Source organism: Amia ocellicauda, chromosome 1 (genome assembly GCF_036373705.1).
Source record: "Amia ocellicauda isolate fAmiCal2 chromosome 1, fAmiCal2.hap1, whole genome shotgun sequence".
In the NCBI taxonomy this organism is placed as follows: domain Eukaryota; kingdom Metazoa; phylum Chordata; class Actinopteri; order Amiiformes; family Amiidae; genus Amia; species Amia ocellicauda.
In genome coordinates, this window is record NC_089850.1 from 33,637,623 (window position 1) to 33,664,802 (window position 27,180).

At 35.2% G+C, this 27,180-nt stretch overlaps 1 protein-coding gene across 1 annotated transcript in view; it reads right to left on the reverse strand.

Annotated features, from left to right (window-relative positions):
- Window positions 1-27,180, reverse strand: part of LOC136748666 (PC3-like endoprotease variant B) — a 272,976-nt gene that overhangs the window by 91,323 nt on the left and 154,473 nt on the right. Inside the window, exons 7-9 of the mRNA XM_066702614.1 lie at window positions 5,812-5,849; window positions 3,855-3,934; window positions 2,804-2,892 (exon numbers count right to left, since the gene is read on the reverse strand). Of these exons, the coding sequence (XP_066558711.1) occupies window positions 2,804-2,892; window positions 3,855-3,934; window positions 5,812-5,849 (207 nt within the window). The remainder of the gene's footprint in view (window positions 1-2,803; window positions 2,893-3,854; window positions 3,935-5,811; window positions 5,850-27,180) is intronic.

The window sequence follows — 27,180 nt, forward strand, 5'->3', positions numbered from 1 at the left end:
AACTCAAAGAACAAAATGTAATGTCATGGAAGACACTGAAGACATCAAGTTAAATGTCTCCACAAACATTACAATGACAATATGACTCCATAGTCAACAGTACACCTGGAGACAGGACAGGATGTTCAAGTTGCCGTTAGCCGTTCAGTATTCCTGATGCTGAACAGACCAAGCGAACAGTTTGATCAATGGTACTATCTGGATTGGGAGAGAACTGGAAAAGTGACATTTATGTGCACTTTATTATGAATTAACAAAAGTATAAACAGCAAATGTAACGAATTAATAACTGTTAACTACACAAATAAACATCAAAAAATCATATTTGATCAAACAAATGAAGACTGTATTCATAATTTTTATTGCTGTGCAGGGTAATTAAGCAACAATACTCAGTTTACAAATGCACAATTTAATCGTTAATGTCTTTCTGTGAATTTTCAAATCCCATCCTGTCACCATTTCACAATCGCTATATTCAGCCTCATGATCACCCTAGCACAAAATGTAACATTGCCATTTCTGAAAAAACATGTAGACACACTGTGCCATCCAGAAAAGACAGTAACCAGCATTGACCACACCCTTGCATGATTTTTTGCAACATACTTATTTTAATTATTTTCCTCTTGATCTCAGCAAGTCACTGCATGCTCAGTCATCATGGTCATGAAGGTATATAATACCATTAAACAACTCTCCCATTGTCATCTTGTCTGAACAGTATTGTAATGATTTAAATTATAACAAGCAAACAAACACATGCATTATTTAAGGAAGAAACTATTTTTAGAAATGTTTTCAAAAATACATTACAAATTAATTTATAACTATTTTCCAGCAATCATCATCTTAAGTTGAACTGCAGTGTCTGATTAACTATGTAACTTGGCATGGTTAAATTACATACTTTAGAAATATGCTATTGCTATCATGCATTCCTCACTACAGCCAACACTGCAGTTCTTTCTCTGAAATACTTGTAGGACGTCAGAATTCTAATATTAATGTAGAAAAGTAAATTCACTCACTCACCCAGTCTCCAGTATCTTACCAGTACAAGTGGTATAGATGGGATGATGTAATTAATTAGTATATTGCCTAATTTCTCTAAATCTGACGTTTTGATCCTTTCGTAAACAACAGCAATACAATCTGAATATGATCATCTACAACAGGGTGTGTAATGTGCTGTAACTTTTATTCCAATGCAACACACAACATTCCCTGTTGGTTAACTGAAGAATTCAACACACGCACACTTAGTGAATGTTTAAACAAACAAATTAAGTTACAATTAGGAAACGCACCCGTTATTACATACAGACATACACAAATAATAATTAATAATAATAATAATAATAATAATAATAATAATAATAATAATAATAATAATAATAATAATAATTCATTAAAAACCAAATACCACTGAGACTATGCAGCATATATAATTAAAAACAAGCCATTGCAACATAATATTAGAACTGCAGTTTGGTTTTCAATTTCTTCAATGCAATCTAATCAGAGTTATTCCAAATTAACATTGCCAAATTAAAACAGGTCCTAGCTGAATTCCTCCTCTGTAGTGTAATACTTTTGCAACTGTCTACTAAAGCAATTTTGGAAAAAGGTTATTTACATAAAAAGTGAACAAGCAAACATATCCAAAAGTACAATGTTCATATGAGGACTTTAATGTTGCCTTTCCATGTCCCAGCCAAGTGCCCTCACTACTGGTGACATACAGTGATGTACAAGAACAAACCATTTTCATTACTGGGCCACGGAAGGCGCCTAAAGCAGTGACATTTATCACCGTTCACAGTATCGACAGCATTGTGACATCACTGCATGGCACTTACACATCTGTTTTAATCGAGGAGCTCTCTTCACCGGAGTTTGGCTGGGAAAGTGTTAGTGCTGATCTGCTTCAGCAGCAGAATTGACAGGAACAAACACAAGATGTGTCTAGGAGTTTGCATGGAAGTGTTAGCGTATGTGAAAAGAAGGGTAATCGTGATTTCTGCGCCTTGAAAATTGAACAAGAATTTTTAAATCCCAGATTGTGACATTAATACCACATATAATACCACATTCAATGGTATACCTGCCTAGTGGCAATAGCTGCCATGAAGTATTCAACAGTGAATATAAAGAACATGTTCCCTACCACTAGGCAGTAAAGTAAAAGAGCATTCAGCAGCTCCAATAAGCGGTTTTACTTTTTTGCAAAGAGCAACAAATAAGGCTTGTAGTAGCGTTACGTGTGTTACCATCGAGACATCATCAAACTACCTCTAGAGGTGTTACATATGTTTTTTTGGTGCTATTAAGGTAGAGTTCTTGCACAATAGGTGGGGAGAATTATTTTGGTTTTGCATCGCACTTGCAAATGACCTTGTAAGGAAGTATTTTACAAACATGAACAGTGAGGGTGACATTTCAGTCATATTACATTAGGCTGTGTGAAATGTATTAAGAAGCATATTGGAGCAGTCTGGTCATTATTGAATGGGATATGGAGAAACAATTAAGATGATAATATACTGTCTGTCTATTGGCATAGTCTGTTAAAGTGTGTCTTACATGTACAAATACTTTTAGAGTGTACCTAAAAAAATAACATCTAAAAACAGGAAACTCCAAATAATGCATTAAAAAAACTGTGGATAAATATAGCATATAGAAATATTTGGTTTTCTTTTTTTGATTACTTCTACATTATTCAAACAGTGTCTACCAATACTCGCTGATGCCATAGCACATTGGACAGTCAAATGTGATTTATTAATGGGGTACTCACCACCGATCCTAGCATTAAATGCAATACCAACCCCACAAAAGGAATTGTTTGCTTCCATTGCCACTTCTCCGGCACAGCGAGTCCCATGTCTTCAAGGGAAATGACAGTTGTTAAAAAGAGGAAGTAACTAGCATCACACCTTCATAACTCAAATGATCATTAAATACACAAATTAAAAGTGAGAATACATAAGTCTGAGCTTCACAATTTACAATGACTCGGTGAAGGAAGAGTTTCATATATTGTAGTGTGTAAAAGATGTGTAGTGACAACTAATTTTTGTGTGAAATTTTTAGCTCAACGGTTGGGAACTTTGATCTCCATGGAGAAAATTGTCACCTAATATGAAAAAAGACCACATGAAATTATATTATTCCTGGTACCAAAGAGCCCTGACAAAAATCTATAACTATAATCCAAATGGTGTTAACATACAGATCTAAAATGTTGTTTACAGGCTTAAACACTGTAAGAATCAAATACCTTGTAGAGTCAAAGTTATGATTTAATTCCAGCCTATGCCCCAGTTAACATTCAGTAAATGTACTGGATAGAGAATAGCAACAATCAAAAAGATAATTCATTATGAAGATAAATATTACTGGGATAAATAAGATCAAAGAAAGGACACACTAATATAACAACACACACAAAACAAACAAACAAACAAAAAAAATATATATGATTTTTAATGTCCCCAAAGACACTTTAAGTAAGATAACACACCAAGTGAAGACGATTTAGTGAAACCATGAAAATCATTGGTGTGAATAAGTAATAGAGAGATCATATCTACATAATATCTTATGCAGTAGATCATTTGTGGAAGGGTCATTACAAGTCCCTAGCCAGACATGAGGGTGTTCAGTGAGTCACAAGATGACTTAGGAACCAGCAAGTCATGTGCAAGTCAGTCAGAGCCAAAGTTATACTGAAAAACGTACAAACTTGAGATGTTAATGAATGCATACTGCCTGACTTCATATTAATGCCCAAATATGTTTCTGGAAATTCAGCTTACTTATGCAAATTATGTTAATCTGCTGATTACCCATTGCTTGAGTCTTTCAGTGGCATGGGATCATGCGATAAACCATGAGCACCGCGTAGATCAAAACTGGCATAAAATTCCTGAAAAGCAAAGAAAAGAGATGCAACATGTGCAATTTATCTGCTGTAATATCTATCCTTATAATAATCTTATTTCAAAACACCTGCTTTTCTTTTTTTTTTTGGCTTGTTATCTTCAGTTTGTGAATGAAAGAAGCACCAGTGTCGCAGTGCTTTCTATTTTCAATCATATCATGACATCAGTTTTGCTCATCATTATTATAGAAGGTCATTCATTGTGAAAGTCAGCTACTGTATCAACGTATTAATCCAATCCAAACACTCATAAGTAGCACTGTATTCATAGTCTACCGGCCTTGGGCAACTCAAATAGGAATCCATCAGTGCACAAAATAATGATGAGTGTTAATCAGTATAAAGGGGTATTAAATTTGTTCCTACTTAGTTCAAGATAAAACATGTGCTACAGGAAATGTTCCATTTAACTGCAGATAAAACATTAGCCACAAGAATATCTTTTAGTAAATCTGAAGGGTGACTGATAATATTGTGATACTTAGCCATCAGTCCTCCTTGTACAATATCTGTAGCTGTTACAGAAGAAAAGTTCTAGTACTGATGCTGCATACTGTATAGAAAAGGAATCAGGATATATTGCAGTTTTTGTCTCCCCTGGTTTGAAACATGGATTTAAATACTGAGGCTGGGATTGAATCAAATCTTTGAGCCACCTGCTAATAGAAAACTACAGAACAATACTCAGGTATTTCACTTTTAGTAAGATGCTACTCTCTTCTAATCATGAATGTAACCGCTATCATGTACAGATTTGTAGTTTGCTACTAGTGGATGGGTCAAAGTTTTGATTGAATTTGGCCCTGAGTTTAGAAAACATCCTATGATGACTGCATTACATGCCTTTGAGGAATTTGTAGTTTGTAAAGTTAGTAATAAGTTACTGACCATTACTTTCACTGTCAATTTCACAATGCTATGTCTGACAAGATCATTCTGTGAAAAACAAATTCAGCCTTTCACAATGGCTGACTAAGTTGTGCAAAGAGGAGTGAGCATTACACAAAAAAGTAGAACAAAGACATGTGGTAGTCAAAGCCCATTTACAATATTGCATACCATTCTGGCCACCATGTTACATAAAATGTTAACACTTTACAATAGGTCTCCCTAATTACATAGTAGGTACTTAGTAACTACATCTTAGTTACTCATAAGAACACTGTAATTATGCATTTGTTAATGTGTATGTAATGTCTGTTAACATGTTCTTAATGTGGGCCATGCCTGGCAGGGGCTTAGGTTTCGTTTCAGTACTGGGGGGAAAACAATATTGCGGGGGGGTGTCCCCTACGCCTATGGTGCCGGGCATACAATGTTGGGGGGACAATTTAAGGTTCTCTCAACATTGTGGGGAACCTCCCCGTCCTCACCCAAAGTCCCGGCCAAAGTAAACACACTTCTTCTACTCATCAGTGACAGATAAGACACAAGTTAAGGACACAGCAGATAAAATTCTGGAATTATTCTCATCTGTGCCTCTATGTTAGTTGACATTATTGGATCGACTCATACATAATAAAATCAAGAATATATAAACATAGAAACAGTCTAGATAATACTTAGAAGTTACTTAGTATATATCTGTAACGAAACTGAGAAGGAAGCAAAAGCAGGTACTGTCATAATTAACACAGTGGCATCAAGATATCAACAAAACAGCAAGAGGAATGACTATTTTGTGTTAAATTATTCTCAGACCCATGAAACCCACACACATATTATAGTATTTTTGTAATTTAATTTGACCAATCATTTGTATATAAATCATTGTTAAACAATATATGTATATAAGTATGTATATATACATACACACACAAACACACAAATTTACTCTAATGCATTAAAAGTATATTACTCACAAAGTTCTTTTTCAGGTCTGCATTAGTATGATCTACACCTATAAAATAAAATACAAAATTGTTTAGCTTCACATACAACTTTTTTAATTATATTAAAGAAGCATACCATAATTTTGTTATGCCTAGATGCTTCAATACACATTCCACTAAAGATATATCTCACATGGCCAAATAATTGCCTCAATTAATGACTCATTTAAACTTTCCAGAAAATTGGTGGGAATTAATCTCCTTGTCTGCTTAAACTCCAGAGCCACACAACAGTGCTTTCATATATGAGGATTTCACACTCAGATGAATTATTGTAGTTTATTTCCAGTAGCATTGTATTCGTATTTCGGTTAAATATAAAAAATAAAAATATTAATCTGTCCATGTGGAACATCAACTCTCATTATGCTTTCATCGGCAGATTTCCACTGTTTGTAATTACAAAAAGTAAATGAACACTAATGCCACGGGACCATTAATGAGTAGGGATGGGCTGCCGGGTTGCTATTGGAAAACATGGCAGATGAAAATGAAGTTGGATATGTTGCACGCATCACTCTGCCCAGTAGAAACAAGGTGAAATGAAAGAAGAGGTGAATTTCTATGCAAATAATTACCTAAAGATAGAACAGTCATCAGCAGATATTAACTTCTAAGTGTACCGGCTATGTTCTTTTATATGAGATAACTTTTTTTGTGTGCTTTCTTTTTTTTTTTTGTGTGACAGCACTTTAAATTCCATAATCCCATCAACCAACTGGCTTCCATCTAGCACTCAGCTTCACATGGCGAAGCCTGCTTTTGGCTACAGCAGCTGTGTCTCCTGCAGGCAGCCTTAAAAACAGATATAATAAAACACCAGGAGGGAGTGGGTCGACACAGGAGCATGAAATGGACGAGATGAAGCCTCTTTTGTCACACACAAGCAGATTGTAAAGTTACTATAGTAACACGCCGTATTATACCCCAGGTTGATTGTCTTAATCTCAGCTAAACAACAGAGGTAAATACATTCTGTTCCAAACCCATTTGTAGCAAACCAGGTCCATACCAGGATGCTTCCAATGCATTGTGACTTCCTTCTTTACTTGATCAAGAGCATACTGCAGTTTACTACAGATAACTATTTCTTCTTTCAACTTTACCAGACTTTTGATCAATATAAGGACAGTCTTACTTCGATATAAATTGTTCAATCCCGGATTGAATCAGATCTTCTGCTTTATTGTTATTAATTAAGCTTTATTTTTGTTTGCACTATTAAAAAAAAACAACAAAAAAAAAAAACTAAATTGCTATGGTGCATATTTCATGCATTAACATTAACTATTTCAAATAGCTCACAACAGTGTTTGCATGTTGTCTTTATTATATCTTCTATCTACTACTTTTATAATCATATGTGCTTTATAACACCAGCAGATCAATTACTGTTTAACAGATGCTTAAAATCTAATCACTGACATTTATGAGACATTACGTGATTTAAGTATAAAGATTCCTAAAAGACTACACATACACACTTCATCAGCAAAGTTTGGTACTTAAACTAAAGCATGACATTTTAAGTGTGTGTATATATGGTCAGTGGGGCAGGGGTTAGGTGTTAAAAGCCTGGAGATCATCAAGAAAAAGTGCAAAATGGCTTCAAGTATGGCCTCTCGGGGATTTTAGACTTGGAGATGGGGAAAACCATTAGATGCAGTTTTGATGACCTTATGCCATCAAATAATATTCTTGTTTTAATAAAGGTTCTACTTTACTTCCCAAACACTAAAAATGCATTTGTTAAATTGCTTCTGGTCTCCAGTAAAATCAGAAGGTCTCACTCCTCACTGTCTTACCAAGCACAGATGTAGCCCCAGGCTTCAATAGTGACTTCTGCTTGTGCGGTAGTATTACATTTGACATACTTTCAATACTCCAGTGGTCTGAGGACGAAATGGTTATTGTTATTGAAATAATGTAATATGTATGTAAGGCTGAATTACATTTTCTATTTTGAACTTTAACATTGTATACCTTTAAAATTCCCTGAGTTCAGAAGCTCAAAATAGAGGAAAGATTCCGTATGGTGTGGTGTCTAAAATCGGTCCTATATACACACACCCACACAAACACACACACACACACACACACACACACACACAATATCTGAGCCTTCAACTTAAAATGAGCACCTACAATACAGCTGAATGCCATCCTTCTGTATCAGACATTGCATAATGCAAAATGGCAAGCTACAAGATACTGTCATGGTTATGCCTACTCTCTTTTGTGCTAGGTATTGTGTCATTTACATATTATTTATATGTCAAGGCTGCTCATTTTAATATAGTAGGGCCCTCTATATGTCACCCATTCACTTTCTATTAATAACAATTGCATATGTTGCCTAGCAACAGTCCACAGTGAAATCTCTGACAACCTTTGTATTACCTACAATTACTGCAGTACTCAAGCTTCAGGTACAGTGCAGACCTGAAACTGATCACTTCTTTGTTTGGCTATATTTTAAAATGGTACAAATATATACTATTCAGTTAATGTTCAATTTGTAGTAATTAACTGCTTTACATGCTGTATGTTACAATGCCTTTACTTGTAATTATATCAAAAGGTAAAAATGTAACACTTACAAAACTATTTTTAAAATTAATTCTAGCAAATACATTCAACTCTAAGTGGTATCAATATCAGCCCCTTTAAGCACCCAGTTAACACTGTACTGCACTGTATTCGTAATCAACGCTCTTAAGTCAAGTGTTTAACTGTGTGTCACATTAAACTAAGATCACATCAACCAGCAAAATAAAATATTGTAGCAAAGATCAAATTAACTGTATTTTAAATCTATCTGTATATATCTATATCTATATATATATATATATATATATATATATATATATATTCAAAATACAGTTAATGCAGGGATTATTTATATATAATATAAATATCTCGCCCTCTCTTCCAAAATATTTCACAGTATCATTGTTGACAGTGTGAATAAAACACCTCCAGAGTTAATTTTATATTCTCATAATGTTTTTTTTTTAACTTCACCTGAAATGAGATACAGTTTCTTTATTAAGTAATCATATAATGTCAAAGTAAATACAGCCTATTTAGATTTTACTTACTTGTTCCAATTGCATTTTTGATGCATATTTATTGATTCATTATCAATAACCACTTCATGCTGTACAGGGTCACAGTGAGCCAGAAACAGCAGTAAATCCTGAACAGGACACCAGTCTATCACAGGCAACACACACACACAACAAGTAGCCAATCAATCTAAGCAGCATGTCTTTGGGATGTGGGAGGAAACCAGAGCACCCAGAGAAAACCAGTGTGGCCACGGAGAGATCATGCAAATGCCACATAGGCAGGCACCCAAGGCTGCAATCAAACCAGGGTCCCAGGAGCTGTGAGGCTGCAGTGCTAACCAATGCGCCACGGTGCCTCCCTATGCATAATCAAGACAAACTGAAATGCAATGTTTTTCAAAGTATGAAAAAAGCTTTACACACACCCGCACACATACACTTTTTAATGTATTAAATATAATTATAAATTGGCAAAGATCATCTTATATTTTATTGGGCAATACAATGTCATTATTCATGTTAGAATTTACCACAGTGTAGCAATAATTTTGTAGTTAATAAAACTCCAGTTAAGGTGTGGAAGATATGAATGTGAAGTCTTTAGTTCTGTTAAATTAGGTTAACTGCTTGCTGAAAGATCAATAGCCTGGCCATAGGGACCAGAACACCAGAAATAAGGGGGAACTGTTACAAAGGCGATGACTGGAGGAGTAGGAAGGCAAAGCAACATATAGTGGGGAACTCTGTTAGGTACATGGTATATTTAAATTATAATTAATTAAACTACTGTACTAATTTAATATACAAAGATATATATATATATATATATATATATATATATATATATATATATATATATATATATATATATATATATATGTAATTTAGAAGGTTTATCACTTGCTCTATGAATAATTCTGTACTTTTTTTAGATACAATGTACCTCTATTACATACTATTACAATTAAAAGTGTTTAGATTTTTTTGGAATGCTCAACATAGAAACATGTCATGAATAAAGAAATATTGCTCTTAAAATAAATTTGCCCAGGGAGTGTAGCTTACATATGTTTTTATTGGTTTCAGATATTTACAGGCATGTTAGATCAAATGCTAACAAATCACACATCAAATCTGCATGAATAATGGAGGAAGCAAATACAAATCATTTTAATACAGGGAGAAAAGAGGATTTGAACCCAAAGGACAGTTTAAATGCCTTAGCAGTGATATACTATATGTAACAGATTTCTTGCAAGCCAGCACATCACAAATTAATTGTACTGAGTTAACTTTTCTTCACAAAGAAATTAAAGATCTGCTGTTGTCAACACTTGAGCACAACCTTGCTGATACTTAAACGCAGAGGAGGGTGTGACATCCTGCCCTGGCTGCCTTGTGCTAATTAATCACTCTGGTATTTAAGACCATTCAAGCAGACAAATAAATGGAGAATAATTAGGGTATCTTTGTTCCAGCCTAGCTCCACTCACCAGGAATTAAGGGAGAGGAAAGACTGGATAGTAAGTGAGATATTAGTATGCACAGCTCCTCTTCTCTTATGCAACTTCCAGAGAGATTAAGAAAAAAGCCAAATTAGCAGGCCTGTGACTAAGGTTAAAGCTTGAGTCTACAGTACTGGGATAGCATCTGCATGTGAGTAAGACAGAGAATATCATATTAGTAGTATATAATGGTTTTTCGTAGTACGTGCTGTAGTTGTGAGGTACTGTTTTGTGAGAGTCTCTCAAATAACCTCTCTTTGACCTTGGAAAAGGCTTGGTCTTTTAAATGTTATATCCGTTTTCATATTGCTATGCAAATGAAAATGCAATTGTTAATTGCAGTGCTTTTTAATATAAACAAAATATGCATATATATATATATATATATATATATATATACGGACACACACACACGTTTCCAGTCACTATCATGTCATTGGCCATATGCTGTTTATTAAGGGTTAGACCATAACATTTTCATTTAGATACATATATAGATTTTAATGTTTTTAATATTACATTTTTCCAAATTATTTTGAATTATTCTAATAATCATATTTGCAATTTACCACTACTACTGGTTCACTGTAGTACTTTGATGAGATGTCACAGTCAAATGAATACAAAGGACAAAAATATACACAACCTAAGTATAACATTAAAATAATGAATACTGTAGTTGTTACAGTATGACTTTAAAAAGTGGAACTCTAAGACTTAATATTTAAATAATAAATTGTAGGTCTTGTACAAACCAAGGCAGAACCTAACAATTCCCTGCAAATAGGCCTGCTCTGTACATACTTCATCCCACGGCAGTGGCATAGACAGAAAAAAAAATAGTCCCAGTCCATCATAACCTACTTTTCGTCTTTGATGTACTGTGAAGCTATCTGAAAAAAAGCCATTTGGCTGCTTATCATGATAGAAAGAAAAAAAATAACATGCATAGCAATGAAATGTTAAAATAATAATGTCCCTTCTTTAGTAGTAACACATCTTTCAGACAAACAATTTGCCGCAAAAATAGACATAGGTTTACACAATCATGAATCGCAAACACACACGTAAACGAATGATGAAGGTTCCATCTAAACATTGACACTGACAGAGCCTTGGTGGCACTTTCTGAGGCCCTGGAGGAACAAGGCTTTAAGATTTGTGTACTGACTGAAGGAAAAGTTTTTAAAACATATCTTTCCACTATGCTTTCTTATTATCCACTTTCCAAATTGGCTAAACTGCTATTTATATAAGAAGAGAATGATGGAAAATGCAATAATAATGCAATTAAAAATATGTTTTACATTGGTCAAGTTGCCAAGGAACATAAGATGATGATCTGCCTGGATTAAATACAAATTAAATAAATAAAGTATTTGCAAGAGGTATTACTCACATGAGCATTTCGCTTTTGTATTTAGTAATGATTCAAATCATTCCCACAGTACTAACTTGGTATTAAAACAGAAATGATCTTGTGGTGCAAAACAAGCTACTCCTGTTTCACATGGTCAAAGTCTCATTGTATTAAAACTAATGAAAATACTTTTTTGGGTGTTTACCTCCTAAAAAACACAGTGATTTCTTCAAATTGGCTTTCCTGTATAAGATGCTGCCCTGTCTGTCATGCAAGCTATTTAGGGTGTAATGCAGTTAAAGGGGCAATTGCTGAGATATTGTGACTTCCCCCTTTAGCTAAATACCAACATTTTAATACAATTCAGCTATTTAGTGTGAAAATTGTTAGAAACAATGTGCACAGACTTGCTGTAAACTGCAGGAAGATAAGTCTGGCCATGCTACAGACTTTAAATCTATCTTTAAGAATGTTGCTGTCTCTATTAGGTACATTGTCTTGATCAAGACCCTGGATTTCCCTGTATTCAAAAATAACTTTTGGCATCTGCCACATTGCATCAGCTACCTAAGCTTTCATGACACAGAAAACTGTGCTTTTGGTTGTGTGGCTTATGAATTCTTCTTCTTCACACTTTGCAAATAAGGATCCTCTCTAGATGATCAGCTGCTCTACTCCCCTTTGTCTGTGTGCAATTAATTCTGAAAACCCATTTAGAATCAACCTAAACTAGGTATATATCTTCAATGTTTGAAAATACCCCACTAGCTTTTGAATAATATTACACTTGGGACAACCGTGTCACTTTTAACCCAAACCAGATTCTAAACCAGGTTTCAAGAGCTGAAGTGTTTGTGTCTAAACTGATCAAATCCCTTCATCACAGTAAAATACAGTGCCATATGACAGGCTTTGTATTGAGAGCATGACAGCATGGGCTTAGATTTAACAGTAAAAGAAATTGCTCCAGTTTAGTAGCTTTGGGGAAGGAAGTAAAATGCAAATAAAACACAGTAGCAGTTGTTTTGAATATGATGAGGTAAAATGTTTCTATTTCTGTCTTTGATACACAAATATATGGCAATACTATGCAGCAGCATTTTCCAAACTGAAAATAAACAATATCATAGAAGTTCATATCAAAATGTCATAACGATTCACACAATTAAACCATTTAGTAAAGGTATATAAGTTGCCCCTCACATTATACTGTAATTTTCAACCTCCAGACCACAACAAATGCTGCCATATGAGGGAAAAAAAATCTCAGATATATCTACATTTTAAGTTACCCTGTTTATTGTCACATCAGGAAAATACATGATAAATGTGACATTAAAATGAAGTTCCTGTATGTTTTCTATGTTGTGGATTCTTATTTGGACAGACCGATAATTATTTGAATACATATTTTTATATACCTAAACGAATGCAGGCACCCACGATGTGAGACTTATGAAGAGAAACAAACAAAAAGGAAATGCAATTTGATCAATGTATTCAAAATATTATCACTACAGATCCCACAAGGCAGGGAGTTCAGTTTGTTTCCCTGGCTGGTATATAAGTACATCAGTTACATTTAATCTGTCCAAACACAGCTGGTAAAAACATTTCACCCTTGCATGTTGTCTGATCATATTTTCACAGTGATATTTCTAGTTCACTTACTAAAAATAAAAGCCTTTCTATTGTGAGCCACACTTAATTGCTCACATGTGTAGCATGGATAAGTGGCTTCACACCCCTTGCAAGATATGAATCCTTAAGTTATACACCATACCCATATGCAGGAGATGATGTGCTTTTCTGAAGGCTTAGATATTGCTCTCCAATCAGCTGTCAGGCCGGGTGCATTTCTTCTCTAGCAGTCAAGGCCAGGCTATAAAAAACAGTGGTAATTAAGCTCTCCTTTTCTGTCAAATCCCACAACTCCTTCTAGTATAGGAGCAGCTGAGACCTGAGGACCTATCAAAATAACATTGCCTCACCATGCCAATACATTACATATAGTTTATAGATCGATAGATTGGTAACATGTTATGAGAACAATGCCTTATTTAAGTGGTTGGTAATATAAAGATTTAATACATTGCACCCCCAGTAGTAAGTGTCTTTGGGAATAATCCTGACATATACACCTTCTTCTACATAATAAGATAATATATATATATATATATATATATATATATATATATATATATATATATATATATCTATATATATATATATCTATATCTATATATAGATATATATATCTATATATTATTATTATTATTATTATTATTATTATTATTATTATTATTATTGTAGTGCATATCCAAAAAGAATAATTATAATGACATCAAATGAGTTTTAATTTTAGTGGTAAAAACATCAAAGTGAACAATTTCAATAGTTTTAAATCAAAAGGCATTACAGGGCTCTGAAATATATATATATAGTGGCACTGTGTGGGTATGGACACTGTGCTGGGCTTGATAAACAGTTGGGGTCTGGGGATACCATCTTTGTTTCGCTCAATTTGTCTTGCTCACCCTCCAGCTCCAACTCCACAAACATACACCCTCTCTTGCCCTGTAATATATATATATATTGTGGTGCAGTGTCAGACGGGGCACAAAATGACCAGCAAGAAGTGCACTGCCTCCCCTAGAAGCACCTGACCCACTGAACTTCCCTGATTGGCCAGCTCTGCATAAAGGCAGGAAGCCAGCATACCTTGTTTGTGGGGGAAGTAGGAGTTGTGTGTTGGTGGAGTTTGTGGAGAGAGATGACGAAGAGAAACGGAGACAAAAGAAGATGTATTCATATACCTATTCAAATTAGTCAGTCATTTGAATGCATGTATATACACACACATACAAACATGCATCTTCTCCTGTACACAGGTCTTTGTAATGAAAATGGACTGCAGTTCTTTATCCTATTCCCCCAGATAAGAAAACTTCCATCATGCAGATTGCTGGAGACACAATACTGTAAGTTGCCACTGTTTGCTTCTCCGTGCAGAGAGAGGAAAAAAGAAAGGCTGTATGCCCTGGCACACAATCCAGTGTTAATGCAATCCCAACTAAATGCCTTTCATTAATGAAAACCTATGCAGCAACAGGGCTGCTCTGATACTGAGATGCCGAGCCATATTGAAGGTCTGCTTTGTCTAGACTCTGACTGCCTCAGAGCATCGCAGTATGATTTAGCCCCATGGTCAGGGGCAGAGGTCAAAGACTTTATATTAAAGGTGATCACAATAGTATCTTCTTGTAGACTGTTCCCAAATCAGTGTTGTGGCAGACAGCAAGGCAAGGTCTGTGAAAGAAATGAGCTGTGTCACTATCTTGTCATGCTTGTTCAAGACAAAGATTGGATTACGGAGGACAGCAAAGAAAGCAGCAGCAACCTTATCAACCAGATTTGTCTTTGAATCAAAATAGAGAACTTGACTTTTATTGCGCTAATTGTATGCATGACCAACTGTGTTGACAAACTCATTTTAAAATCGATTAGTCTTACAACTCTGTCTAAATGCTGCCCCCATTAATGCTTTGTTTTTTAATGTCCCTGATTCACATTTTAATGTACCATCTGGTAAATAATTTTATGTGCAACACCTTGCAAGCTTTCAATAATAGGCAATCTTTTTAGTACAGGGTTAGGGAAAAGGAAGTTGAATTTCCTGGTGGGTGATATTTAAAAAATCTGAGTACAACCGTCAATCACTTGTGAAGAACTTAAGTTTAACATTACACAACGTCTAAGATATGACTTATATGTCATCCAATTTAATTCAGGGTGCTTTTCAGTAATGTATTTTGACAGTTGCAAAATATTTTGTCCTTCCTTTAAAACGGAAATGTTTTGTTTAATCCATCTCAGATACCTGTAAAGTGTGTAATCGCTTTGGCCATGAAGCTGTTATATTAGTAAGCAAGGGAGATGATTATTAAATTTTACCGTTGCATTTTGTAAATGTGTTCAATTAGAAATCTTAATCTACTTTAATCTATTAGCTTTCAGGAGGTTGAATAGTTAATGGTAATGCCCAACTTAATGGTTAATAGGTTTAAAATGTTTTATGTTTTATGTTTCACTGTGCCTGAAAAATTAAAGTTTAAAAAGCAGCAAGCATATAACTAACATCTAAATGCACGGATAAAATTCAAAAGACTAAGACAATCAGAGAAACATTTTTTAAACAGATTTTTAATAGATGATATTACAACATCCTTATTATTCATATTCATATTCATATTATTATTATTATTATTATTATTATTATCTTAATGAACCTCTGGCAAGAAATGTGATAGAAATGTGAGCCAGTCAATCATCTAGTTTTCTCCTTTCAAAGTTTTTGCGAGATCTTTCAGCAGAGGTTGAAAAAATGATTCCTCCATTACCTTTCTTTGCCTTACAAATAAAAAGGGAGTCATTGAGCTGGTAGTCTTTATTCAGCCCGGATCTCCTTGGGCTTGACAAAAGGATATTACAATCCCCTCTGCATTCCGTGCCCTTGAACGCTCACTATGCCAATACTTGAAAAACAAACTGACCTACAGCACAAGATTTGCTTCGCACACCACAGACATTTCAGTTCTGTTATGTTGATCATACTTCTCAAAACCGTGGGGGGTGCTGCAGTGTAAAACACCGCAGAGACCAAATCCGGTAATTATTTTCTCTGGCTTTATTCTATATCACAGTCCATATCGATGTAGGGGTGAAGGTGTTTCATAGGTACTCACCTTTACAAACGTTTTTCTCAATACGTGACTGTCATTCAGATAAGGGACATTTTGCGTATGTGCTCTTGAAAGAAGACCTAAGAGTGTGTGTCCAACAATAACAGTAAGTGCAGTGGGCAGTGAACCAAATCAACAAAGCGATTCAGGCTGTTGCACTAGCTTCATAGCAGCAGAAGGGGAAAACTATAAAAAAAAAAAGTCTCCTACAGCTCCAACTCCCTGCTTCCCACGCTTTAGCATCCCCTGTCACCCCTGGCACTGTTAGTGACCCATGTTAAACCAAACTAAAGGATGATAAGTTAGCTTCCTTTGCCCTTGTCCTAAGGGGCTGCACATTATCCTATCAAACATCAGTAGCCATTTCTGTGGGATATTTGTCAACCTAAAGGGCCTATAAGACAAATGAAACAGGCACCGAATTAAACCAAGGTCATTTTATTTTTAAATGGATGATAAAATGTGTTCTAAGGCAATAAATAGCCATTTTAAGCCTAACAGGCCTATTGTATCAAAAGGTTTCACATAGTGAAACCATTTTGAAAACACCTTTTTCCCTCCCTTACTGCAGTCTGACTAAGTTAGGAGCACATATTGCACATGTGTAATATATGTAAACTATCACCAATCCCTTTAGTATTCTTGTTTTAATAATAAGGGGAAACTGTGCTTCAATCGGTGGCTCATAATATTTAAAAATATTTAATATCCATTTGAGGAAAGAAAGCAATACAGAGGATACATTCGACTGGCATTTCACCTCAGCTACTCCCATTAAACTATTATCCCCTTTATCATTGCATGGTTAGTTAACATGGCTCAAAGGAAGGAGGCACAAAGCAAAATATATTTTCCCTTCAAGAAGAAGAGGATTCTGTGAGGGAAATTGCAAGAAGAACTAATTTTTTAATCAACATATGCTGAATAAAATCTCAGCTGCAATGTGTGTGTGTGTGCGTGTGTGTATATATATATATATATATATATTCAGAATATAGGGTCAATAACAACACAAATGCATGTATGTCCTAATTATCATTCTCTGTAACCCAAATATTCTAATACAATATATTAGTGAGAATAGAATACTTGCAAATATCTTAATGAACAGCCAAATTGCATACAATGATTAATGTAAAGTAAAGTGGTATTCATATATTTAGAATGAACTGAACCGCATTTTGGCTTTGTATTTCTTGAAGGGATATGTATGCGGCGAATTTGCTGAGAGTCATTGTATGATCTTGCAAGACCATGATAAATCCTTGCGAACAAAGGTCAGCCAATGGCGTAATAATTCACTCTTTTAAATGGTAAATCCTCTGTGTTTAACAGCAATAAACAGAGGGCAGGGAGACAACCTCCTAGACTGAGCGTCAAGAGGGCACTAACCGAGGAATAGCAAGTATACTCAGCTGATTTCACATTAGGTCCATCAAATACGACAAAATAAGCAAATAATTGAAATAATGATAATGGACCAAAATCAGACTCTGTCTAAATACTGTATTCTGAATATTAACTCACATATTTAAATGCTACAATCAAGCTTTACGAGCAACATTCAGCATTCTGAAACTCTCATTTATACCACCACAAGTATATAGTATATAATTGCAATTTAAATGCATTATGGGAGAACAAGGTGCTGATACATATGTTAAACATGTATTATTAGTTATTATTAATATTATAATTAAGATTTGTAAATATATATTTTCTTAATTTGTTTCTGAAACATTATTCCATATTGTATTTTAAGAGATTATTTATTTTCCATATATTGGCATGAATTCTGCATTCTGTCTTCTTACAATATATGTAATCGTGCATCTGCTTACTATGACTACACATGTTGTAACCTATATTAAAAATATATAAAGCTGTTCTACTGATTTGAAATGATGAATTAGATCAACTGTCAGGTTCATCATCATGTTCAAAGTCAACAGCTTTTTTGATGAAACCAAAATCTGGTCAAGACATATGTAAGGCAAAGTATACACATTTATTTTTAATTAACATTTTATGCTTCTGAAAAAAAATATGCATAGAGAAACAGTACATTTCATCAGCTTGCTTGTAATCTATAATATATAACCACACGACTGTTGTGTAAATTACTACTTTACTTCTCATGGGCAAATACATGTTTGCCGGCTTTAATCTACTGTGTAATGCACTGCTGTTATCAAGGAAATGCAGAAAAGCTGGCAAAAACCTTTGATGTGACCTACCCAGCGCCATGTTTACCTGTTAAAAGTTTATAGAACTGTATTTAAAAGAGTTAATAACTTATACCCTCTCTCACCCTCGCTCTCACTCACTCTCACTTTCAACAATACACTCGAGTGGTAACACTGCAGACCTCAGAAAAAACAGTACAGAATGATCATGAAAAAAAACAAAAAAACATTACTGGCTGTTGTTGGCAGGAAAGATAGAAGTTAATGCCTAAATTCCTTCCATGAACTGCGCCCTGAAGTTCATGTGGGCACTTATGGCATCATGCCTCATCAGCCAACATCAGTACCACCTAGGGGTATGTACCCAGCAGGAAGCCATCTCTGGCTCCTGAATGCGAGTCTACCAGCTACCCATCACCTCCTCCCCACATGCTGAGTAAGGGTCCCTGCCGAGAAATCAGCATGCAGACGAGGAAACTTCCTTTCCCCTGGAATAAAAATTAATATTACTTGTCATTTTTCATGTCTGAGCTCTTTTCATGCTTTATCCTCTAGTAATGAGGGCTAAATTACAAATATTAGTAGATTTTCATGGCTAGCACAGAAAGAGCTGTTACCAGTGTAAATGTTTGCCTTGCTTCGGTAGGACACAAGCTTTGTTAATGCAGCTTTGCTAATTATTTCTAAATAGGCTATAATCTGCATCCCCTAGTGCTGGGTAGCAATTGGCCACGTACCTGCTATTTCGCTTATTTACATGTTTTACAACTTTATCAACTGCACTAATTACACTCTGAGCACTGTTTAAAATTTTCTGTTAATAGAGATACAATGATGCACCAGAGGATGTGTATTTATGCCATAATTATGCCTCTGTTCCTGCGACGCAGTCTCCAATTAAGTGTTGACGACGGCACGAGCAGCTGCCTGATATTCTGGAGCAGTGAAACATCTGCAGGGTGGTTGATATGCTCACATGGACTTTTGCTGAGCCTAGAAATTTACACCCAGGGGAGTACAGACAAATAGGAGCCTGTCATGTGAAGGGATGATTAGAAATCTTCACCATGGCAACATGGGACCAGCCATGTTAGAGAGCAAGGGGACACATGTCTAGATGGAAAAATACAGTTGCTATTTTTTTTTTCCTTTACCTAAAGCTTGCACTTTCTGAAAAAAATAATAAATTAAATAAAACAACCCCCTAAGTCTGTTTGAAAGGATGGATGAGAGAACTTTACTGGACCACACTGTTGTATTGATTTATTATCAAAGGAGATACACAGAATATATTCTGGTGCTACCAGGTGAAAGAGGAACAGAGAGCATTAATCCACAAGAATTCAAAGTGGTGAAACAGGGTCAGGTGCTTTTTTTCTTTAGTTCAGACATACTTTAGAAAAAGAAAACTTGTAGTTTCAGATAACTTGCCACTAGGTAATGTAGACTAGGCTACATAAATTAAAATCCCAAATCAAGACCAGCTTAAAAACCTGGTAGTGCATGATTTAAATGTTTATGACAGAAAATGTTGTGCAGCAAAATTGACCATTACGTTGCACAGTAATTCCCTCCATACATGAATTCCTCTGGGTAGTATTTTCTTGTGTGTGGTCATATAAACCTTCACTATCATTACAACAGTCCTTGGTCCCATTGTCTTCTCACTCATTGATATTGTTGTTGTCTGGCTTTCCAAACACCCTGTGTAATTCCACATGAAGGACCAAAACAGGCAAAACAGAAAGGGCAATGCATCTTGGCCCAGTGCACTATCTTGAGTCAACAGTTTATACCTGTACAATCAAATAAAGCTTGTATCATTTTCAGATAATTAACATCTACTTGGTTACTGTATGCGAGTGCTTGTGTGGGTCTGTGTGTGTGGAATGGAGAGAGGAAGGGAGGGAAGGGGGGTGCTGACTGTTTAACATCATGAGCGCTCTCTTTCAGACATTTCAAAGTATTTTTTTCTGGTTGAGTGAGCAGAGTCTGATAATGTCTTAGCAGCTCTCCGAAGGTAGTGTTAGCCCACTCACAACTGTTAAACAATAGGTTGATGTTTTGCAGTGAAAGGGTGCAGGTCAGGCAGCTCGATGACTATAACCCTCAGGCTGTCTGGTAAGGAAAGGGCATTACTGAGCTGAAGGAGTTGATGGATGCTTCTCAGTTGCTGTTAATTTATATTTTGTTTGGGCTGATATGGACACACTCAGTGAGAGAATAACCCCCGCAGAAGATTTTGTTGTTCCCCTTTTCCCACTGTTAAATTTCAAACATTCTCTATCATGATTTTTCATGATTTGCTGTGAATGAATGAACGAATGAATAAACAAACACAAACAGATAAAAACATCGAGTATTTCAACAATATATTTTGAAACTGACATTTTCTGTTCTATTTCACTGCCTTCAGTTTAGCCACATCTGCCAAAATCACATGCACCTCTTCTTTAACTTTTCTGCGATAAGCACTGCTATTGAAAAGTAAAACACACACACCAAAAGCAAACAAACAAAAGAACAAGAAAGATGCAGCCAGCCTATGCAGATTATGTTAGAATGAATGGATTCTCCAAGGAATCCCAACCCTTAATTACTTAAGAGGGCAAAATATCAAACTGTTTTCCAATGCACCCATGCATGGATTGTAATTTCCTAAAATGATCCTCGCAGTAAAGTGATAATCTCGAGTCTGTAACATTACACAGGAGGATGTTGTGCTTGCGTGTACAGCCACAGACATAGCCAGTTTGCTTTATCATCGCCGCAGATATACACTACACAGAAATGATAAGAGATCTAGACCATCAATAAAGTCCTTGATCGTCTATAACTCTAGACAACTGAGAACATGTCTGCAGCTGCTTGTGGACGTTTCATCAATCTCTGATATTATCACCAGCTTGCCACCATGAAACAATAAACATTTCATGCTATTTAAATGACCCGCTTCTAGGTGCTAAGCTCTGTAGGCCTTGTATTGATTGGTAATGAAGCATTGCTGTGGATGGGCTGTTTATTACCAGCACTTTGCAACAAATGTTGCGGGGGGAATGTAATAAATGCCAAGTACTGTACTATCCAATAATAAACATGTTAGGACAATTTTACAGGTTGCACTCAAGTGTCAGTTTCAGTATAAGTTCATTAGACCAATGAGATAGATACTGGAGAACAAAATGTTCATTCATTAAAATTAATTAAAAAAATATTGATTTAAAAAAAATATATAATCACCAGACAGAAGTGGTAAGTTTGGGTTTAATATGTGTGGTATATCAAAAGCTGTATTTAATAATATAGGAATAAACATCAGAATTCAGAATTAATAATAGCATGTGCATTGAACTTAAAAATAAATACATTCATGTATTTATTTTACTTAGCATGTATCATTCTCTCTGTTTTACAAACAGTTTTAAACATCAAAGTCAACTGCTGCCAGTTAAGTTAATATTTTCATTAATCATATATAATATAAATAATACTATTATCAGTCATAATTGAGCAACAGTTTACTGTTCACCTCCGTCAGCCTGGGAGTTTTGTCTAGCTCTCAGGTTTTCAGTTTGTCTTTGGTCCAATAAGTTAACCCTTTACACACTGCCAAACTACACTTCCTATAAAGAGGCTAGCCTGACTTTATCTGTCTTCCCACTGGTGATGTATTTATGGAGACAGTCAGACAATGTGGATGGGCTCCTCTAGTCATTTTCAATTTTCAATTGTCATTTTTCATGGGAATACTCAAGTTTGGTATCTCCTGGGAAGGGTCTTGTATTGTGACGCGCCACGAGAAGTGGTACGGGACAGCTGCTATAGAAGGACACACAGGCTCCCTCTCAATTCCAAGCAAGATTACAAGCCTATGAAAGATGACAAGCTTCAGCGCAGCCGTGGACACACTTGAGAGCTTGTGGGGTGAAAGACCCAGCTGCAGACAATCTCGGACTGTATTGCACAACATCCCCTGTGTGAGATTGTGAGACTGGGGAAACCATTTAGTGGCCCCACAAGAGACAGGTCTAATTCTCCCTATTTAGAGCCCTGCACCAGAACTAGGTTTATAACAATGTTTTTCCAGCCTTTCTCCAGCCTTCTCTTCCTTTCGCCCTCTCCTCACCTGAGACACGCAACCCCCGGCTATATATATATATATTGTGTATTGTTATATAGCTCTGGAAAAAATAAGAGACCACTGCAAATTTGTCTTAAATCAGCATCTCTACATGTATGGCAGCCATTCCATTCCATTCATATTTTGGGAGAAATGTTGTCAGTAGTTTATAGAATAAAACAAAAATGATCATTTAACCTAAACACATACCTATAAATAGTAAAACCAGAGAAACTGATAATTTTGCAGCGGCCTCTTATTTTTTTCCAGAGCTATATATATATATATATATATATATATATATATATATATATATATAGTAACACTGTGTGGGGTTGGACACATCTGGGGCTCTATGTTAGGAAACAGTAGGCTCCTCGCGCCTAAACTAAACACAGGAAACAGGTCCCTCTCTATACAAATAACTAATAAAGACTTTTAAAGTCTGTAATCCATGTCCGTTGTCACGTTCAATAGCCAAGTTCGTTTCCGTGATCCAAAGGTTGTCTCTCTGACTCTGGAGTCTGTCACTTCCTGTTTATCAAGGTGAGAGCCAGTCACGGAGGGAACAGCAGGTCAGGTGTTCCCACTGGTAATTTTCCAGCAGGTGCAGGGCAGTATAGGGTGGGCTCTCACCACACCGCCCAGCATGGCATCACTATATGGGGTGGGGCATGCCTGACTGAAGATTGAAGACTGGATAAAAGAGAGCTATACAACCCAGGGATTAATCCAAATACTGCACCACAGTAGAGCTACAAATACAGTATCAGCACCATGAAAACAAGGCTCGTCCACTTCAGTTGACTTGATCAAAATATACCCTGCTGTAGCACTTTCCCAGGCTGAAAAGGGTTCACTACTCCTTCCCCCCCCAAATAATAATAAGATATTCAAAGGAATGGTGTTTAAAATCATCAATTTCTAGACGTTTAAATTCTTCCTTGTTGCAGGATTTAATCTATGTGTTCTACAAGATCCTCATTGTTGCTTCCAGGCTAACTATTCCAGGAAAACTATCTAATGAAAGAGCTTCCCCTCAACTCACTGCGAGAACGTCTACAAGCAAAGCTAATCAAAGTCCTATTACGCTGAACCCAATTAAGAGCTTCAGGTGGTATAACACTTATATACTTCAAAACTTCCACTTTCTCATGTTCCGATGTGTTACATTATGTTCCACATCTAGTAAGTGAAAATTTACTTCTCCTGCATATGTCCTGGTAACCAGCTTTTCTTTTCAGAGGCTATATTTAATGGAAAAGCCAGCTCTTATGGCAAATAATCATCTAAAGAGAAACAACAACCTAGAATCACGCAGAGCACATGTAATAGAATATGTCACAAGCAAGTAATGAAACAACAGGAGGTGATATACGCCAGTCCTTTCAAATCTAAATCCGCTCCAAAAACATCCCAGACCTTGATCAGCCTATAGTATATTACCATTTCACAGTGTTTGGGTTAGAATCCCCTTATGATCATGAAGCACGTTTCCTTTCATTTCTCTCTATAAATGAGACTTAACTCTTGCAAAATTCCTTTCAAGACACAGCATCTGCCAGACAATTCTTTGAGTACTTGCCTCCTATCAACGCCTCACGGTCCACAGCATTTTTTTACTTGTACGATCCCCCCTACCACCCAAAATGTTTCTGTCTTGATTAAGTTAACTCCATAGAAGTTGGAGAAGATAACCTGTGAATATGTATTGTCTCTGGGAAGAGATAAAAGTGGTTTATAGGGTTGGATGTTTAATGTAACTGATGGAAGGGGGAAAGTGATGGAAAAAGATATCCACAAAGCATCTTAATGCTTAAAGGGTTCACACAATCCTCAATGTAAGAGAAAAACAACAAAAAACACAAAATCAGCAAATAACAGAAGATAACATGGGAAATAATTAACAAATAATATTCTGTGAATTGTAAAATGACTTTTACACAATATTTGCTGAGCTAGGAATGTCCTGCAAATAAGCGTTTGATTATGACATAAAATCAATCGAAAAATACTGGCCCCAATAAATCATCTTAAGCATGAATAAGATACTTCAGTCCACTATTATAGAATATATGATTTATCAAAATTCAGAGCTCCTCTGTTTTGTAGGCTATTCACTTAGCAATTCCTGTAACACAACACGTATAGCTGGGGAATATAAATATACAAATAACAGAATGATTTCTTTTGGCTCAATTTACAATATAGAATCAAAGAAAATATTAAAACGTGAAACTAGGATTCTTTGCCATATTATCCTGCATCTTTGACTTCCTTCTCAATACTGTATCAGCTGATCTACACAGGCTGTCATATTATGTTATATTCCTGTCTGTTAAGGGGCAGATGTAAAAAGATGCCAATTCAAAAATAATGCAACCATTCGTTTTCATATGTACTCAAAGAAAATATGTTAATGGAGAGAAAAAGACGTATTGAAATCTATGGGATCTCTAACATTGTGAGATCTGAACATTTATTTGTGTTTTTTTCTTCTTCTATTTTCTTGAATAAACTGTGGGAATTTAGTTTTTTTTTTTTCCTTCAGCACAGGATACTCCAATGTTAACATGTTATAGCACGGTGGATAATCATTTTAAAACTTCAGGGATAGCATGGTTTATATGGATTATCTAGGTTATCATTTAAATCAGACAGAAGCTCAATGATGAAGATTATCTTTATAATTATTATTTTTATTACTACTACTGCTACTACTATTACTATTATTACACACTGCTTGTACAAATAATAACAATATAAGAATATATATATATATGTGTGTTTTTTGTATGAAGAAACTATACAAATGTATATATTTATAGTAACAAATACTTTGATTAAAAATATATAGTTAAACTATAGTTACTTATCGATTGTGTATTTTCAGAATTAGGTTGAACAATGTTCATCCTCAAGAAAATGACAGCAGTTGATGGAGCTGTGTTAAGATGGAGTAAACATTGTGTAAACATTGACAGTCACTCCATCGAGTGGTAGTGGTAGTAGTTTGACATTCCTCTCTCCATTTTTTCAGTTGGTCATATTAATGATCAACTTAGATAAACTCAAGTGAAGGTATCAAATAATTCATATTTTTAAATAATAGAATAGTTGGGATAAATGATAGTCTCATAACCGTAAAAGAGTGTAAAACATATTTACACTCAGTGGATTTATGTTAGTTATCAATAATTCAGTTTGTGCAAGTGCCAGCATCATGAAGGAAAAATGCATCCTCTTAAATAATAAATAAAATAATAAAATAAACATGTACAGTAGCTCATGATAAAGCCACCATAATAAATATTTGTAAAAATACAAAAGGCTAAGTACTTTACATAATGCCATAAACAAGTATGATTTTTACTCAATAATTACACTGTTTACAAAGAGTTAAATCAGTACTGGATATTAATAACCACACATGATGTGCATGTTATGATCTTGGTTACAGAAGTGAGAAAAATGGACTGGTCTACACTTTTGATTCAAATCATCTTTACACCTCTCACATCGCTAAGCAGGGGATTATACTGGTAATTTGTCATTAAGTAGTTCCTATTAATAGCAATTAAACTATGATTTCTAACAATCATTAATATATTGTGGTATCGTGGCCCATTTTTTTAACCTATTCCTGTATTTGAATAATACACACCTGCGTAACTACAAATATCTTTGTTAAATTCTGCCACAAATGTATTTAATTTAAATGAATTAGAATTCTTATGTATGTATGTTTGTATGCATTTATTTATTCATTCATTCATTCATCATTTTATTTTTCTCAAGTGTGATTTTTCCAAAAACTCTGTGGCATGATGCCCAGGTCAATATTTTGCTTTGTTTGTAACCAAAGAAAAAAGATAGAGATGATGCCTTATTACTTATTAATGGGCTGTGTTTATAGTCTGTTGTTTTTTCATAATTTTCTCCCATTAAAAGTTAATTCATAGTAAAGTATAGCATGTTAGGACCTTGTCTGTGCCACCATGCAAACATTAGCTCCACTTCCACCTGCATAATATAAAATACAGACTGCAGACGTGAACATGATTAACATTTGGATGTATTTATGATTAGATATCACATGGAAAGATCATAACACAGTTGGTAAATTGCATCAGTCTGGCACCACACACAAAACAAAAATATTTAACACACAAAGAAGTATGAAAATAGTTTTCTGAATGCTATTCTCCATTAAGCTATTTCAATACTTCTGAGTCTCTACCCAAAATCAACCAATTAAACAAAAAGCTCTTTCAGACCATGCACAGAGGCAGGATTGCTGAGGATAAATTAATGAATATATGAATTAATGACTGAACAAACAAATACATACATGA